Raw genomic sequence first — 16,708 nt, forward strand, 5'->3', positions numbered from 1 at the left:
CCGGGGCCGGCGCGCCCTGTCTCTTTAATAAACTGCTCTGCCGCCCGTCTGCGCGGAGTAAATTTCATCCTGTCATCAGGTCGCGGAGGAGGAGTTTGTTAATGTTCAGTTTGCTCAGTGGATCGATGTTTGCTGGCATCGCCTCGCCCTGCCTGTGTGTGTGTGTGTGTGTGTGTGTCTCTGTGTGTGTGTGCGTGTGCCTGTGCGAGTGTGTGTGCGTGTGAATCGCAGATTTCCTTCCATCCAAAGCCTCCCTGTCCTCTCCCATATCACTCACCGCCTGGCATCTGACAGCACGGAACCTGCAGCGCTCCGCGCACACACACGCACGCACACACACACCACGCACACCCGGGCACCGCTCCGCCATACAGCTCTGCGAGGAGGAGGAGGAGAGGAGAGGAAAGGGAGGAAGCAGCCAGCCCCACAGTCTTTCCAGTGCTGCCTTTTAAATATATACGTATCTATTTTGTTATTTATTTATTGCCATTCTCTGGCACTGTGGGCGCCTTTCATTTGCTCCTGAGCTTGGATGTTTGAATCAAAGCAAAGCAAGTGTTGCAACAGTTAAAAAAAAAAAAAAAAAACCCAAAAAAAAAAGAGAGAGATAGAAAGAAACATAGATCTCTAAAATAAAATAAAAACCAAACAGGTTCCTATCAGTGAAGTGGAAAGGAGGGGGGGCAGGGGAGACTTGAGGGGGGTGTTGGGGAAAGCAGCTGAGAGGCAGAGGCAGAGAAACACGACTCAGGAGCGTCTCAGGGCTCTCGGATCTGGGGACAGAAGTGAGATTGGAGAAAGTAGAGCGATGCCAAGGAGGAAACAGCAAGCACCCAAACGGGCTGCAGGTAAGGAGAAGCCATCCACTTACACAGCCTCTGTCTCTCCGCTCCTTCCAATCCTACCCCCCATCTTTATTATTATTTAGGGTCACCCTTGCTTTTCCGGGCTGGATCTTTATTTATTTATCCCCCCTCCCCCTCCCTTTCCCTCCGTAACTCTATGGAGCCAGTTTCATTCCTTATTGCCAAGATCTTCACTCTGACATGGGCTGTCCCCTTCCACCCTCCCGCCGCTCCCACCGCTCTCGGTCGCCGCTGCCTCCCGCTCCGAGCTCACATCCTGCCCTGGCTAAACTTTTCCCCCCAACTTTCTTTCACTCGGCTCCCCTTCTCCCCCGGCCCCTTTCCCGTACCGAACCGAAAACAGTCTCCCCTTTGCTTCCCGCTTTAGTCTTTTTAATTTTTTCCCTCTTCTTTCTGATTTCTACCACCCCACCCCCCTTCCTGGTGGGTTTTGTTTTTAAAGCGTGTGTTCCGCGAAGTGGGTCGGTGTGGTTTATCTTTTATTTCGCCGTGTTTCTGGTGGCATTGCTGGCGGGTGTGTGTGTGTGTGTGCGCCTTGAGTATGCCTGAAATAGTACAGGGACTGTCTCTGCTGATGAACCCGGTGGGGAAGTTCAGCCTTTGATCATCAGTGGTGAAAATTGCAACAGGAAATAAAATGAAACGTTCTGTCTGTTAGAAGACAATCCACATTTTCAAATCAAATCCTTCTTTTGTTTTGTAGCCGAGTTTATAGATTTGCACATGCCAAGTGGTTTTGCAATTTTTTTCTTTTATTTTATATTTTCTAAAGAAGAAAATAGTTTGCAACTTTGGAAGTGTTTTGTTTTGTTGTCTGAAGGGTGTTCTTTTTCTTTTGGGGGCCAAGAAAAAGAAAGAGATGAGTGGGACTGTATAGTAAATCTTTTCAAAGAGTTTTCTTTCAGGCTGCTTAATTGCTTTTTATTTTTTTTTAATAGTGTGGTGGGGTTTTGTTTCTGGGAAGCGCAATATGGAAGTTCATTTTTCTTCTGCCAGACCCACCCACTGAAAAATCAGCTTTCCAGTTGATTGCCAGCTTTGATTTGACATTTGATTGATCACCTGTCATCTTGCTGCCTTTGATCTATTCATTCTTGATATATATCAATAAATCACTCACCATGGTAACCCAAGTGCCAATGACGTAAGGCTTGCCCTCTAGATTCTCTTAGCCAGACATGCACAATTATTATCTTGTTTGGCTTTTAATGTAGACAGGGTTTTTTTCCCTCTTTTTTTTTTTTTCCTTCCCTTTTCCCCCTTTGTGTCCTTCATCAGACTGTTTTCAAAGAAAACTATTATTTTATGTTTTGACTTTAAAAAATGTTTACTGATTTTTCCTCCCCCTCTGAATATTTTCAAGGTTTAGCATATTATATATGGGACAGAATGTATGGGCAAGTTTAGTGGCATACTCAAACTTTGTCAAGTAGCACTTGAGATTTGTTCAGAGGTAAATGTCATTTCAGAGAAACTGGGACATGCATAACTTTTATAAACTTGCATATTTTGCCACATTCATATAGGTGTAGGACAGTGGTATGCAGACAGAGTCTTTTGGGATGTGACCAATGAATGTACCTATGCAGGTTGCTACTGTGATTCCTGGCAAGCAAAGATCCCCTTTAACCATAAATAATAGTTAAGCTAGAAATGCACACATATATATATATATATGTATGGATGTGTTTGGAAGAACTCTCTGATGAGTTGCAATTATTGTTTTATTCGCAAAGAGGCTGTATCTGAATAAGGCATTAATGTTTTCAACTTGCAGGATAAATAGCTGTTTTTTTCATGGATGCTGATCATCATAGTGACAGTGCTAGAACTGCTCTTTCCTCCCCCCCCCCCCCCCCCCCCCCCCATCAGGAGTATGAGGCTTCATTTTATTTTGTTTTCCAAGTAGAATTCTCACTTTGAATGTGTCTAGTATAATTCTGTAGAAGGAGCACCCTGTTCTTTTTCAGAAACACAGACTAGAGAGTAAGTAAATTTTTGCGAGCAAAGCCCAGGCTGTTGTTTCCCGGGATTTCCCTCCTGAGCTTACAGTAAGATGTTTTTATCCATAATACTACAGCATTTTTGAGCATCTTAATGATGAGGAAGAAATTTGAATGACCACCATTAGATCTCCCCTTCCTTATTCTCATTATAATATGTGCATTGCTCTTCAGTGGTGTATTTCTTTGATTGTATTTGTCCTCAGATCAATGTTGTTTCAGGTGAGCAAAACACTGCAAATGCAGTCCAGTTTCATCCAGCATAGCCGATTTGAAGTGGGTTTGTACGTTTGCGATAGTTCTTCTCCTTTGAAGTTGTATTTGTGTGTTTGTGGGGGGTAGAGGGGGCTTCAAAGAGCAGACATGCCTGTTGTATATAGTTCTTAAAACTGACTTTCATTTTCAGGGATAGTACTGAGGTTCTGTTTAGTATGGTGAAAAATACCTCAAAGTGACAGTAGACAGACTGTGCAATAAGAAATTAATTGCTCATCAAGGCTGATAGCAAAGCTCCTTATTCCTTTTATTTAAAGGACTTAATACATTATATATTACTTAATTTTCACTTTTGTTTATTTTAAGTTGTACAAGTTCAAAGGTATCAGTTGCACTGTGTTTTGTCTTGATGGCAGCAGAGATATTGAAGAGAAGTTTGTAACTTTTAGCTTCTTTAGATAGTTCACCTCTAACGGGAGAAAAATGATAAGAGTTATGATTCTGGACATGCCTGCTTTTGTCATTGCTTAAAATTAAATACTATGCACAACTGTAAATAATTACTACCATGCACTGACTTTGAAAACAGGTTTCTAGTTTGATTAATGAATAATGTAAAGGTTAGAGAAAACCAGAGAGTGAATCAGAAGTGAAGTCCTGCTGCTAGATGAAAATCTACCTAGAGAAATATACATGGCAATTTTGTCCTTTTCTATTATTTATTTTAAGCCTTGTATTCCTAAGACATATATTACAGACCATTGTAATGAAACAAGGTAGTGTAATTGGATAAATGGAGCACTCTTTATGTTTGATAATGGGGATTTTTGATCTCAGATTACACTTTAAAAGACACTTTATTTCACAGCAACACCGAAACTCTGTCAAATGCATTTTGATCTTTCCAGGGCCGAATCTTTTCTGAATCGTCATTCCTTTTTGAGGGCGTCATTTCCATTTTGATAATGCTTGAAGCAGAGATAGTTGCAGCTCTTTGTATCAGTGCCTGTTTTAATATCATACTTCTGTTTACGATAAACAACCCATTTGTGCTGCAGCTTTCACCCAAATGAATCACAAAGGGCTTTACAAGCTGTGGGCCTAATTCTTCTCTTGCTCAGGTGCAAATCGTAAATAGCTTTACTAGCAGCATCAGTGAAGTTGCAAGGAGTACTGTCTGCTCCTGTGAGTAAGAAGAGACTCAGGCCCAGAAAGTACTTCATCCTTCAATGAAATGCAGCCACCTCTGGGGTAGAAGTCTTGTAACAATTCCATAACAAATGGTAATATATTAACAGAAGGGTGGAAAAAGGGTGGGAGCAAAGCAGAATTGCTATTCAGATTTTATTCCTAGGGGTATGAAATAGCTTTCAAACACAATTTCACTGGATTAAACTCTCCTTTCCCCTGCAGCTTGTTTAAATGTGCATATTTTATTTTGTGATCATGAATTGCTAGTTTGCTTTTTTAAAGCCTGCAAAGAGGAATCTGGACTTAATGCCCTTTCCGGCTGCAATTCTGTATTTCTTCCTCTCTTTCTCTCTCAGCTCCAGTAGGCTACCTAAGAACCATAGCTCAGGAAAAGTACAACAGAAACAGATATCAGTCACATTTATTTTGTTTATTGGAGGTGTAGAATAACACAGTTTTGGTTTTGGAAGAGTCCTCATAGAGCAGCAAACAGAAGACTGTTAGCAGTCAGTACTGGAAAGCGGCAGTTTGCACCTTAGTAATAAAAGGTTATTTAAAACAGAAGCATATTTAGAAAGTGAAATTCTGCTTCTGCAAAGAACAGAGGAAATGGCCAGCTAGGTCTGGTAGGTATATTTTTGTGATAAAAGGAAGCGATGTATACATACATTAATAACCAAGAGCTTTGTGGCTTTTTGAGTACTATTTGTGTCCTTTACTATAGGGGCAATAGAAGCAGGTTCCAGGCAAGCTGTACTGAATGAAACTGTAGAAAAGGCAGTACTGCTTTGTTTAAACATCCTCCAGAAAAGCAAGTGCACATCAAAACCACCTAAATAGCTCATGCCTCAGAACCTTTCAGTTACAGTGCACTTCACGATGCTGACAGATGACAAAAAAGCCAAGGTGTTCACAAACAAGAGGAGCCTTAAAATCCTGGTTAATTTAATATATTCCAAAATAGGTACTTTTGCAACTAAAGAGGTGCCAAATTTAGTTACCATTTGCATTAAATTCTGGAATTGGCTACTAAGCCTGAAGCTGCTATGTAATCTTTTTCCATGTCAAAACTCAAGCCTAAATGGGACAATTGAAATCATGTTCATTTTAACTACTGTTTCCTTATATCAATTTTACTCTCAAGTATCAAAGCGCAATACATTATCACTATAGAAAGAGTGGGACTCACCAAGAGGTCAGCCCCTGTGACTGTGAAATAAAAGATGTTTCCATCAATAAATGGCACCGTTTTATAGCATTTTAAAAAACATGTTCATTGTCAGAAATTCTTTTGCATAAATGCTCTCCCTTTTTCTGTGCTGTCTAATTGAAAAGCTCGTTGTCTTCATAAAGGCAGGATTTGGTATATCAGAGTTTTCTCCTCCTGAATTTTGTTCTCATTAGTAGCACCCACCTCAAGTAACTCTTTCCCCTGGAAGAGGTCCCTGGAGTTCCTCTGTAGCGGAAGGCCAGGATGAGCCTTTCTCCCATCATTTTACTTCCCATGCCGATGAGGACATCACTCCCAGAGAGCAACTCCAGACTCACAGGGAAGAAAAAAAAAAAAGAAAGAAAGAGAAAAAAAAAAGCTGTCAGTTGCTGTGGCTGCAATTCCCAACTTAGCAGCAGCAGAGGGAATGGAACTGTACTCTATCAATTACAGTTGGAACCAGAGGCTAAACACTTATTGTGTTAAGCTATTGTGCAGATCTTAAGAGCTCAAATGTAAAAAAAAAATATCATGTCAGCTAGTGGAGGGAAGAACAAGGCCTGGTTCTTCTACTGGATGACGTATTATTAGCAAACGTGAAAGAATATTATTCAAATTCCATTTAATACCTCTCAGGTTGCGGCATGTGTGTACCATATTATGCCTTAAAAAAGGGAGATCCTACTGACTTTACTGCTAAAATAAGCCTTTGTTTTTCCCTCCTCTCTGTAAAACGAAAATATTTGTGAAGTTTTAACTCTAAAGCGTGCTCATGCAAGCAGAGAGACATTTTCATCTGTCTCCGAATCTGATATAGGAGTCAACTGGAAACACATTACACTCTCAGCTGAAGTCTTACATTTCATTTGTGCAAGAGCAGTGATTTTTCATTACCTATTTAATTACAATAATTTACATGAGAGTGGGTCCAGTTCTGCAGCTCTTACTCAGCACTTTGCTTCAATGGGTAACTGGCTTGTGTAAAGATTGCCTATGTAAGAGAGGGGGCCGTTTAGCTACCAAATCAAATGTACATGTTTCTTTATTAATGTTTTGCCTCTGACGAGGGACCAGATTCTTCCATTAAGCTTTAAATCGAGGGAGAGTTCTGCCTGTACCTTGTGTAGTACATGCTATTCTTTCTGAAGTCTGTATGACTGAGATATTTTGCTTGCTCAGCTAGCTTTGCTTCTCAAACACATTTCCATTCTCTGTGCTAATTATCGCACACTGTTTCTTGGTACCTGTAGGTGATTATGGTCTTTTAAAGGATCCTTTTGCAGTGTGCAGTGTTAATGTTGTACACACAAGCAGCAGCTCTCGGTGCATGAGGATGGTTCTGCAAATTGGAAATCTAAAAGTTCCGTGTACTTTTAGGGATGAAAATCAGTTCTTTATCATTAAGGTTACCTCTCACTTGATGCAGCTGGATGTTGGCCCTGAGTAATATTTACCATGTTATAATAGTGTCTTCTGAAAATCAAAAATGCCTTGACAGTGAACTGTGTGTTTTTAAAGGTTTCAAGGAGAAACACATCATGGAAGCACACTGTTTCCCAGTAGATTTACACATCCCTCTTTAACTGTTTCTGGCTTTCTGTCCGTTACCTTGAGAGGTTTTTCAGGCAAAAAGAAGTGGAAAAACTGGTCTTATGATCTGAGTGTTGCATTAAGTGTTCCATTTAGAAAAATGAAGAGAATCTTTGTTTCCTCAAAAGAAATGTTTTCAGCCTTTGCCCTAGGAAAAAGAAAGTCACAACAATAGCTTCAAAATGACAGGATTCGATTGTGAAAAATACATAGTTTATAATGTGCAGCACCTGATGGCCCCAAGTATTGGTGAAATTCCACAGTTAAATAGAACAAACAGTCCTAAATGTATTGGAAACAGATCCTCTTCAGGTATGCACACATACATACCTGCAAAATGGAGAGACAAGCACCTGCCTTGGAGAGGCAGGCACCATTCTTATTGACAGTAACTGGGAAGCTCAGTTGCTTAGAACAGTTTTAAAGTATTCCGCCAATATTTGCCGAAATGTTAAAACTCTTGTGATGTTAGTTGTGGGCACTGTAAGTCCTTTGTTACTGTTTATTTTCTTTAAACCCCCAGTTCCTGGACTCTGGTGACATTGTGCAAGTGCCCAATATGCATTTTTAAAAGAAAATTTATTTTGAACTCCCTGATGTGGAGAACTAAGGAACTTGAAAAGATGCAGTCTAGAAATTTTTGTGCCAGAAGAAAAATGCTATGATTCTCAAAGTGACTGTTTCTAACGTCTCTTCTAACGTCTCATAATTTTCAGCTAGTTTTATGATTTTCGAGGTTGTGCTTCGTGATTTTTGAATAAACAAGGTTAGCAATAATAAATCTTTTGGCTGATTCTGATGATGAGCTGGCATGTGTCTGCATATATAATTATATGTGCACACACACATAATACCAGTAAACAAAATACGTAACATAATGATGAAGTGGAGTTGTGTGAATAGTAGCTCTGAATTCGTACTGCTATAAACAAAGCAGTTAAGAGATCAGACCATCAGTTCTTGAGGAGTGGATTCAATTGAAGTTTTGTGGAGATTGTTGTTAGTGGCAGTTAAATCTAGAAAGTTAATAGCCAGTGGCTGTTCTTTAAAGTCTAAACACTTGCAAGACCTACGAGGAATGCACAGCCTACTTTTTGTTTCTTTTTTTCCAGATATAATCAGGTTCAAGTTTATTGAAGAAAAGAAAAACTACAACTGGCAACATTAATGCTGTATTTTTATTGTATTGATGCAAATGAGATGCTGACTTCTTTCTTTCATCTCCACGGCTTGTATCTATTATAGCTGTATCTTCTTCCTTTCTGTGTCTTTTCTCCCTGTTTTCTGTAAACTGCTATCATCTAATGATACTGGGGCTCATTAAAGTTAGTCACGATGCTAAAGAGACTATGGGAGGCATCCTTAGCTCTAGATGGTTATAGAAAAGAAAAACTACTGAGTATATGGGGAAAACTAATCCAGATCAACCCCTCCATTACCACCTTGGGGAACCCTTAAAATCGATAAGTCAACAGGAATTAAAAACTTGCAGGAAGGACTATGCACTGAAAACAGGTCATTTTTAATACACATCCCTACCTGACAAAGATAAAAAGCAATAAAGTTTTAAGAAGCTTTCTGGCTCTTCCTGCTTGCCTCTCAAAAGACTCGTTTAATTGAAAAGCCTGTTGTGCTTGTTTTTATGCATGTAAAAGAGAAAAGGGGCAATTTTGCACAAGGCCTAATATTCCAGCACAATATAATCAGAACTCTTTCTGGCTGCGTTTTCAGTCTCTCTGTTCATATAAAATTAAGGCCCACTTATCTTAAATTGTAGTAAATCTCATTCAATATTGCTTTCATAACTTAAAAAATGCTGTTATATATTCCCAAAACAACTTTACTGAAGTGATATTTGGTATGTTTATGTGGATTCAGTGCAGAATTTCTCTTGAAAAAAGGGCAGCACACAGTTCCTGGCTTTAATGAAAATAATTAAATTCTCTGGAATACCTCAACAAGCAAGGTTGTTTTTTTTTCCTAGTTACACTCTGCCTAAGCAGGAGATTGGAATGAAAATCTGCACATTGGTGCAGTTTCGTATGTGTAGACAAGAAGCCTATTTCTATCACTCACCCTCCACGTGGACAGAAGTAATTTTTAATCGTTGTTGTTGAAAGATTCTGCTCTGAATTTTCCACATATAAATAATTTTGTGTAGGTTACACTGGGAATCAACACAACAATCCGTGGGTCCTGCAATTGTCTTTGCACATACAGGAAGAACTTGTTTACTCCCAGAGACTGACTGGATGTCACAGAAGACATCTTTCATGATGTACAGTTTTGTACTGAAGAAACATAACCTTATACTAGCTGGTACATTGGTCCACCAAAATTTTGGTTTTGTTTCCTATTTCAGCCATGTCACAGCATTTATAAGCATAGTACAAGTAGGATTAACATGTGAAAGGAGAAAGAAGCTAAGTACTTGTGTTGATCATCTGTAGCATTAAATGCTAAAAAAAATTGAAAGCTTTCTAGTGCTTTTGATTGGCTGCATGGTTCTTACTCATATATGTGTGCTTTGTTAGGAAGTGGGGTAGTATTTCTTCATACTTAGCACCTTTCTTCCAAGGATTTCTTACTAATGTTAGGTACTCCTCAGAATAACTCAGTGAAGTAGAGTATTTTCCCCCATTTTACAGAAAGGCAAACTGAAGCCAAGAGGTATTAGCTGCTTTGCTCAAGGTCAAATAGCATCTGCTCCTAATTCCCTGCTGCAGGTACTAGATCACAGTTCTATTGTCAATGCACGTCCAGGAGAAAAAGCTGGGATGGAGGCTCAAGGCATCTGCATGCTGCTGGAGTGAGAAGAGAGAGCAGCCCAGCAGGGACACTGGGGAGCTGACACTGGAGAGGAGCTGGAAAGGCTGTTACATCCCTTCTGTGCAACTCCCCGTAGCAGAGGAGGTGATACTTCGCTAATATCCAGGAGCTCCCTAAAGTGGGAGGACTCCCAGTGAGAGAAAGCAGAGCTTTGTTAACGAGCCAAAGGAGCTTTACAAGACAATAGTTTTAGGCAGAATAGTTTAAGTTTTTAACCTTTCCTCAATTATCCTTAGGTGTGTTTTTGGTCAGTGATAAGCTTCAGGACCAGAGGACTTGTTTATGGTCACCATTCCCTGATACACTGTTCTATATTTCACTGTCAGACCTGGGATCTAGCTTTGTTCTTCTGACAGTGTATAATGAGAAATATGAAAAGCCTGGTTTAATTGGAACTAAACAGAACATACACATTTTTCCTCCACTCAGACTGCCAGAGGTCGTTGGAAATCTCTGGTAATAGAGTTTGAGACTCTGATTTTTGTAAGTCGGCTTCTAACTTTAAGAATCTAAATCCTTACATGGGCATCTAAAGAGAGACTTGAATTTTCAAAAGCCTTTAGCACCACGCAGTTCCCATGGACCTTCCTCAGTTCCCTCTCTTGTGTAAACTGGAATTGTTAAGCCTCGATCAAGGGCAGTGTTGTTTTTCTAAAGTGGAGATATATGTATTGCCTATAGAAGAAATATGCTGCAAGTAATAGCCTATGGATTCATTAAGGATTGTTTATGTTTATTTTCACACCATATTACCTTTCAGGAATGGTCATTTCAGCCATTATATTGACAGGAACTCAGAATAAATCTTAGGTAATACAGGGCTAATCTGCCATACCTAGGAGACCACCTGCTACCCTCTTGAACAGAGGCAAGATCATTTGGTGCTGAAGCACCAGGTAGGGCTTTCTTCTCTGAAGCTGGGGACTTGGGAAGCTCTCCCATGGCTCCTTTTCATGTGGAAATTAATGCTTGCCTCTATTTCTGAATAGTAGGTTATTAGAGTTCACATGCAAATTCCCAGGATGGAAATTTGTCTCTCTTTGATAATTGATATAATAATATATATTTTCAGTGGTCCAAAGTCCTTGAGCTTGAGACTTGTATACATAATTTATGTTTATTTTTTAACTGTTATTAACTATAATTTAGTTGTTGGCACCTTTCATTGCCTTAGATTGAAGGGAGTGTCTCTATCCCATTGCCCCTTCATAAACAATGCCCTTTTAGGGTTCCTTATCCTGTATCCTTGCCCAGACATTTCCTAGCTTGTCAGATACTGTCATTTTATTCCTTACAGAACATCTCCTGTTGCACACACAAATAAGGAGCAAATGCAATCAGAATGCATCATCATTTAGCATAACAAATAAAACCCGATCTGTGCAGATTTCCCTTAAAGCATCACTTAATATGTATTGTCAAAATGTCTGAAGATGTCTTTTGCTCGTAAGCATTTAATTATTTGTGACAATTAAACTAATATTCAGAGCAGGGGAAAAATGAGGGTATTAAACATTTTCTCTTGTCAAAAGCTAACAAAACGTCACCTGACATAGCAAACTCCTTTCAAACACACCTTAGAACTGAAAAAGCACTTGAGCAAAATTATGGGGCCCCATTGTAGAGCTCTAGGTTTTTTATTGAATTTGAGCAAATTGTATTTTTAAAACTAGACCAAAGTTTAAGGGCACATCATTAAAGCATATGTCAGTAATGAGAAGCTGAATACTTGATGATTAAAAAGGAGTTTCTATGAATTTTTTAATCTGTGCTGAAATTCATGGCCAAGGGCCCCTCTGAATGAATCCGGGGCTGAGGCCTGAGTTTTGTAGCCTTGAACAGTTATTGTCTTGTGCATCAGAAAAAAACAAACAAAGAAACAAACAGCTCAAATAACACCAAACAAGCCATCAACCTTTTCTGTGTTCAGAATTATGGATTTATTTTGTTTGCTTTGTCTGATGATCCCTCTAGCCAGATGATTATTTTAACAGGAGAGGCATCATGCTGTGGATGGGACAGAACAAGCAGCCAACATTGATACCCAGGGCTCAGCACCTTTATATGCCTGGCTAAAAGTTCAGCTATGTGACAATGAAAAAGGGGGAAAAAACCAGAGAAGATCCTGAACCAGTGGAGGCCTTGAGAGCAGTGTTGTATAGATGCTGCAGAGCCAGGGGCATGGCAACAATATCATCTAGATTTTGGGGACAACTGTTCCTATAGTCCAGGTTGCTTGGGCTTTTCTGTTGAGACGTTTGATTTCTTCTGGTTCCCATGTTTCTGGTTCTGAGCTGCTCAAAACAATAATTTCCATTATCAAAATCTGTGTTTCCTTTCTTAAAATATTCTTCCTTTAATTTAGGGTAGGATGTTATTTGGCAAAAAATGAAAAGATGTACATCAGGGTTTATTTCAAAGCTGTGGGACCACTGTGCTTTCTGGCAGTGACGCGAACATTTTTCAGAGATATCTTCTGCTTTCTCTGAGAAAATCCGCCCAAATTTGTCTGACTTACAAAGTCTAAAAGTTGTCGTTGCCAAAGAATTTTTAGAAGGTGACACAGCATTCTCCAATGTGCCATCTCCACCGCACATGCTCTGTTCTTAGTTTCTCTTTTTCGATTACATTCCCCTAAAATATGTTTTAGCTGGGAATAAGTAGGACAATTGTGTTCCCTGCTGCAGGGACAGCAATGGGTCTAAACAGTAAAAGGAGAATGAGGAAATGGTCAGTCTTGTGTGCTTAGCTAGAGTATGGGCTCTGAAATGGGAAGCAGGGAAATTTAGGGAGCAGAGCATGGACAAGCAGGGGCAAAGACAGAAGAGAGCATAAAATTGTCAAATGTCCATTGAAAATGGTGCTAAAAATGTACACTTGACTCTGCTGCCTGGTCAGTATAGAACATGATACCCAGCATTAGCTTTTGCAGTGTATGCATCCAACAGTTTCTCTCTAGGTTAAGGCCTGGGTAGAGATAAGTGTGGCTCCACATACATGGTTCCTAGGTGTCTTTGCCTGCTTTTTCAAAAGCCTGACTAGTCCCTGGCTTCATCGCAGGCAGGGGACAGATGTGTGCAGGAAATTAATATGCTTCATATAGAAGGAAGGTAATGTGTGTAGGACTGCTTGCTACTGGGATTGTGTGGGAGCACAGAGAGTGAGGAGCCTCCAGGCTTCATTGGGGTGCAGCCTGGCACTCCCCAGGTGGGTACTCAGCCTCAGGGGATGTCTTTTTGTGAGAAAAAGGTAGAAAAATTCACTTAAAACTTGCCAGAGCTGAGCCCCTTGTCAGTTAAGTGGTGGTGTCATTGTGGAGGCAGCCCCCAAGGCACTGTGCGGGCAGTTCAGCAGTGTCCATGAGGACCATCGAAATGAAGGAAACCCTAATTTCCTGCTAGAGTCCGGAGGAGTGGTGGGCATCGAGCTTGGGGCCACACCTTGGCTGAAGAGAGTTGTTGAGGAGAGCAGGCAGCACACTGAGAGGTTGGTGGAAGCCATATAGAATGTACAATAGCATAGAGAAGATAGGTGTGAGGAGCTGCCTGGTCAGCAGGCTGGGGTGGCACAAGGTCCCGGGAAGAGGGTAGGCTGGAACAAAACGTGGAAATTACTGGCAGTTAGGTAGCTGTACAAAAGCAAGCAGTGAGGAGAAAATACAGAGAATAATGCCAGGAGTTTCAACCACAGATATCTGTTTAGATAAAAAGGGCCTGTTAGTCTGAGATCTCTTCTCATGCCACAACATGCAAATTGCAGTGGGCTGATCCCTGTGTCGCTGTGTGAGCAACTGCCATTTAGCTCAGCAGGATCTGGTCCCTTGCATCTCTGACATTGGTTTTACTTGGGGCAGGGTTTTTTATTTTGTTTCATTTGCTGCCCCAAGAGAGATTTTTTTCACAGAAACAGAATCTTTCTATCTGGAAGACAGTGACAAAACTTGAACTAGAATCGGCTAGAGAAGAGCACGTTGGCCTTCAGGATGCTGTAGTTTTGTGTCACCTCCACTATTAGCACATTCAATAACTAAAATCCTGTGAATGTTAATCCAGAAAATACTCATCCTGGCATTGCTCTTTTGTTGTTTCTGTGAGTTTCTTAGACTTTGCATAAACTTGTGATTCGTGCTAAGCAGAGGTAAATCATTTTGAGAAATATTTGCAGGGGGAGCAGAGGGATGTTGTGATACCACCAACAGTTGGATTTCCACTTCTTTGATTTAGGGACATTTTACCTTAATCATTTCCAAGCATCTCTGCTTAAATGCTTTCTTTCAGTTTTTATCACCTATGAGGTATAGCCAGCCAGGTTTCTAATTTTTTATTATTTTGTTTCTTCCTTATGTGTGCATTAAGGTAAAGTGCTGAAATTTGTTGTCAGAGTAAATATATGAACAGGCTCATTTTTATATTTGTCCTCTTTTGTTATAATTGTTTGAAAACATTTTGATTCATGTAAAATGCCCTATTTTCAGGATACAAAGTCTGTACAAGGGTATGACTATGGGTTTCTCCAAGGAAATAAGCATCTCTTAGCCAGCATCCTACAATTGGGAAAGTTCTAATATACGACATCTATACAATTTAACCTAATAATTTTCTTTACAGTGATGTAATGGGGAGAGTGACCTGGACTTTGTAAAAGTTCCCCTACTTACTGCAGATTCCCAAGGGCAATGTAACATTCTAGACAGTGTTTTATATACCCTGATTAAAATGTAACATATTTTTGCATTTCCTGTGCAGTGACCTGTTAGTGCTCATAGACAGAACACTTAAAGAACAGTTACAAGGAGACGTTTCCAAATGTGCCTAATATGCAGGAGTTTTTATAACATTCTTATTTCATTTGAAATTGCAGCTACAGCAGGAACCATTCAGACGGCACATTGATTTAACTTTTTAATCCACTGTTTTGCTACGTCAAGTAAAATAAATGTTTGTTTTTAGCTCCGTTTTTTTGCATTGCTAAAACTCGTAACTACTTGCTTTAAGCTTGGGATTCTAAAGGGAGCTGCATTATCTGAAATTTAAAGCTTGCTTTTTGTAGCTGCTTTCTCACAACTCCCCCAAGGAAAAAAAAAAATACAAAAGTACAACTTTAGCAAAAAGGGCTTTTATATCTCTATCAATTATAGAAACACCAGCTGCAGTAGATTACAAATGTGTTTGGCTGATTGTGATGTTGTGTGGGGAAAACTGTCACAAGGAGCTGGATTCTGTTCTCCCCGACACCACCGGGATGTTGTACAGCTCCCCAGGCTGCAGCCAGCACTACTGTCAAAGCTAGAGTGGGCAAGAGCAGGATTCGGCTCTTAGATTGCCAAAGTGCTTACTGCCAAATCCAGCTCTGTGCTTGCGCACTAGGGGAAAAAATGGAGCTGCTGAATGTGAACAAGAGTGCTAACCGTGTGTCATTGTGTATGCATGTGTTTTGCTGTGAGCTGAAGCAAAAGCCACACCAATATGTCTGCAACCTGGACAAGAAACCTCTGGGGAGAATCGCTTCAGTTGTTGTTGTTCTTTGCTTTTTTTATCCAAAACATTTGTTTACTTTTACTTTCTTGAAGAACAAAGTGAGGGGAAAAGGCACCACATAACAAAAATTGTTTGACCAGCCCATAAAGGTAAAGTAGCTGGAAGTCATAAAGGAAATAAATACGGTATCAAGACAGAAATCAAGATGGGAAATTTAGCATTCTTAGTGTTGAGCTCAAGAAAAAATAATATATCAAAGTGTGTTTGTGGGTCGTATCACTCCACTAATATCCCGGGGTAAAAGGGTAGCAAACGAAGGGCTTTCAGTTAGTTGCATCTTGGTTACACTTTCATTTACCTTGTTGGGCTTTAGGTCACTCAAGGAGGACATGGTTGGACCCTGGTTTATTTTAACAAAGGGAAAATGACATAGCAAAGTTATGTGTATACTTTACAGCAAACATGCAATTCTCTATTTTCATTTAATCCTAGGAATGTTGACATTTTCCAGGCTGTCAAACAAAGGAGTGCACTGGAGGACAGTGAGATGTGTCTGTCTAGTTCATCTGTCTAATCTACCTCAGTTCTAATGTGCCCATCACCATGGTGCCTAGGCAGAAAGTATCTGCCCTGGGTTTGTTTTTTGTCTTTCTTGGCTATGGTAACTTAACTGAGTCCTAAGAACTTTCAGATTCATCTGCAAAAATAATAACAACAACATTATCAGAATAATGATTCATTTTTGTACTTGTACTTGGAATTTCCCTTTTCTCTTCTGAGTGTATTTGGCTAGTTGATTATTATTGCATTTTCTAGAAGAGGTTGTATTTTGGAGATATTGTATTAAGTTGGAGTTTTACCTGAGTCATCAGTGACTCAAAACTTCATTTGGCTTCTGAAGTGAATTCATTCATGTCCTTTAACTTCCTTCAGCTTTTCTGTGCAGATGCTGCTTAATCTGTTCTGTGACCCTTTGCCACATAAAACATACATAAAGGTAAAAAAATCTAACAGAAATTGTGGCTTCAAAAATTGCATCTTCATTTGGGAACCCTGGTTTCTGTTAAATTTAATTGCCTCTCTCTCTGCCCGTTAGCTGAAAATGCATCATAAGACATAAGTGAGCAATTTTTCAAAAGCAAAAGCTTGAGGTCCATGCTAAGGGGGGGGGGGAAATCCTGCTGTTTATTTGCTGTATCTGTGCACGTGGTTATCACAATCTACATCACCTGTGGGGTGAACGCCTGGTAGTGGGGCGCCGTGGTGCTGCCAGCGTGCACAGGCATCCCATCGGTGCGAGTGGTCACAGTAATTTTAGAAACATGT

General features: G+C 40.0%; 1 protein-coding gene across 4 annotated transcripts in view; it reads left to right on the forward strand.

Moving 5' to 3' along the window:
• Positions 1-621: 621 nt before the first annotated feature.
• TSHZ2 (teashirt zinc finger homeobox 2) overlaps positions 622-16,708 on the forward strand; it is a 223,504-nt gene continuing 207,417 nt past the window's right edge. For all 4 annotated transcript variants that reach the window (XM_054173362.1, XM_054173364.1, XM_054173363.1 and 1 more), the window contains exon 1: positions 622-848. In XM_054173362.1, coding sequence (XP_054029337.1) covers positions 809-848 — 40 coding nt within the window. In that variant the 5' untranslated portion in view covers positions 622-808. The remainder of the gene's footprint in view (positions 849-16,708) is intronic.

Source organism: Dryobates pubescens, chromosome 26 (assembly GCF_014839835.1).
Source record: "Dryobates pubescens isolate bDryPub1 chromosome 26, bDryPub1.pri, whole genome shotgun sequence".
Taxonomy (NCBI): Eukaryota; Metazoa; Chordata; class Aves; order Piciformes; family Picidae; genus Dryobates; species Dryobates pubescens.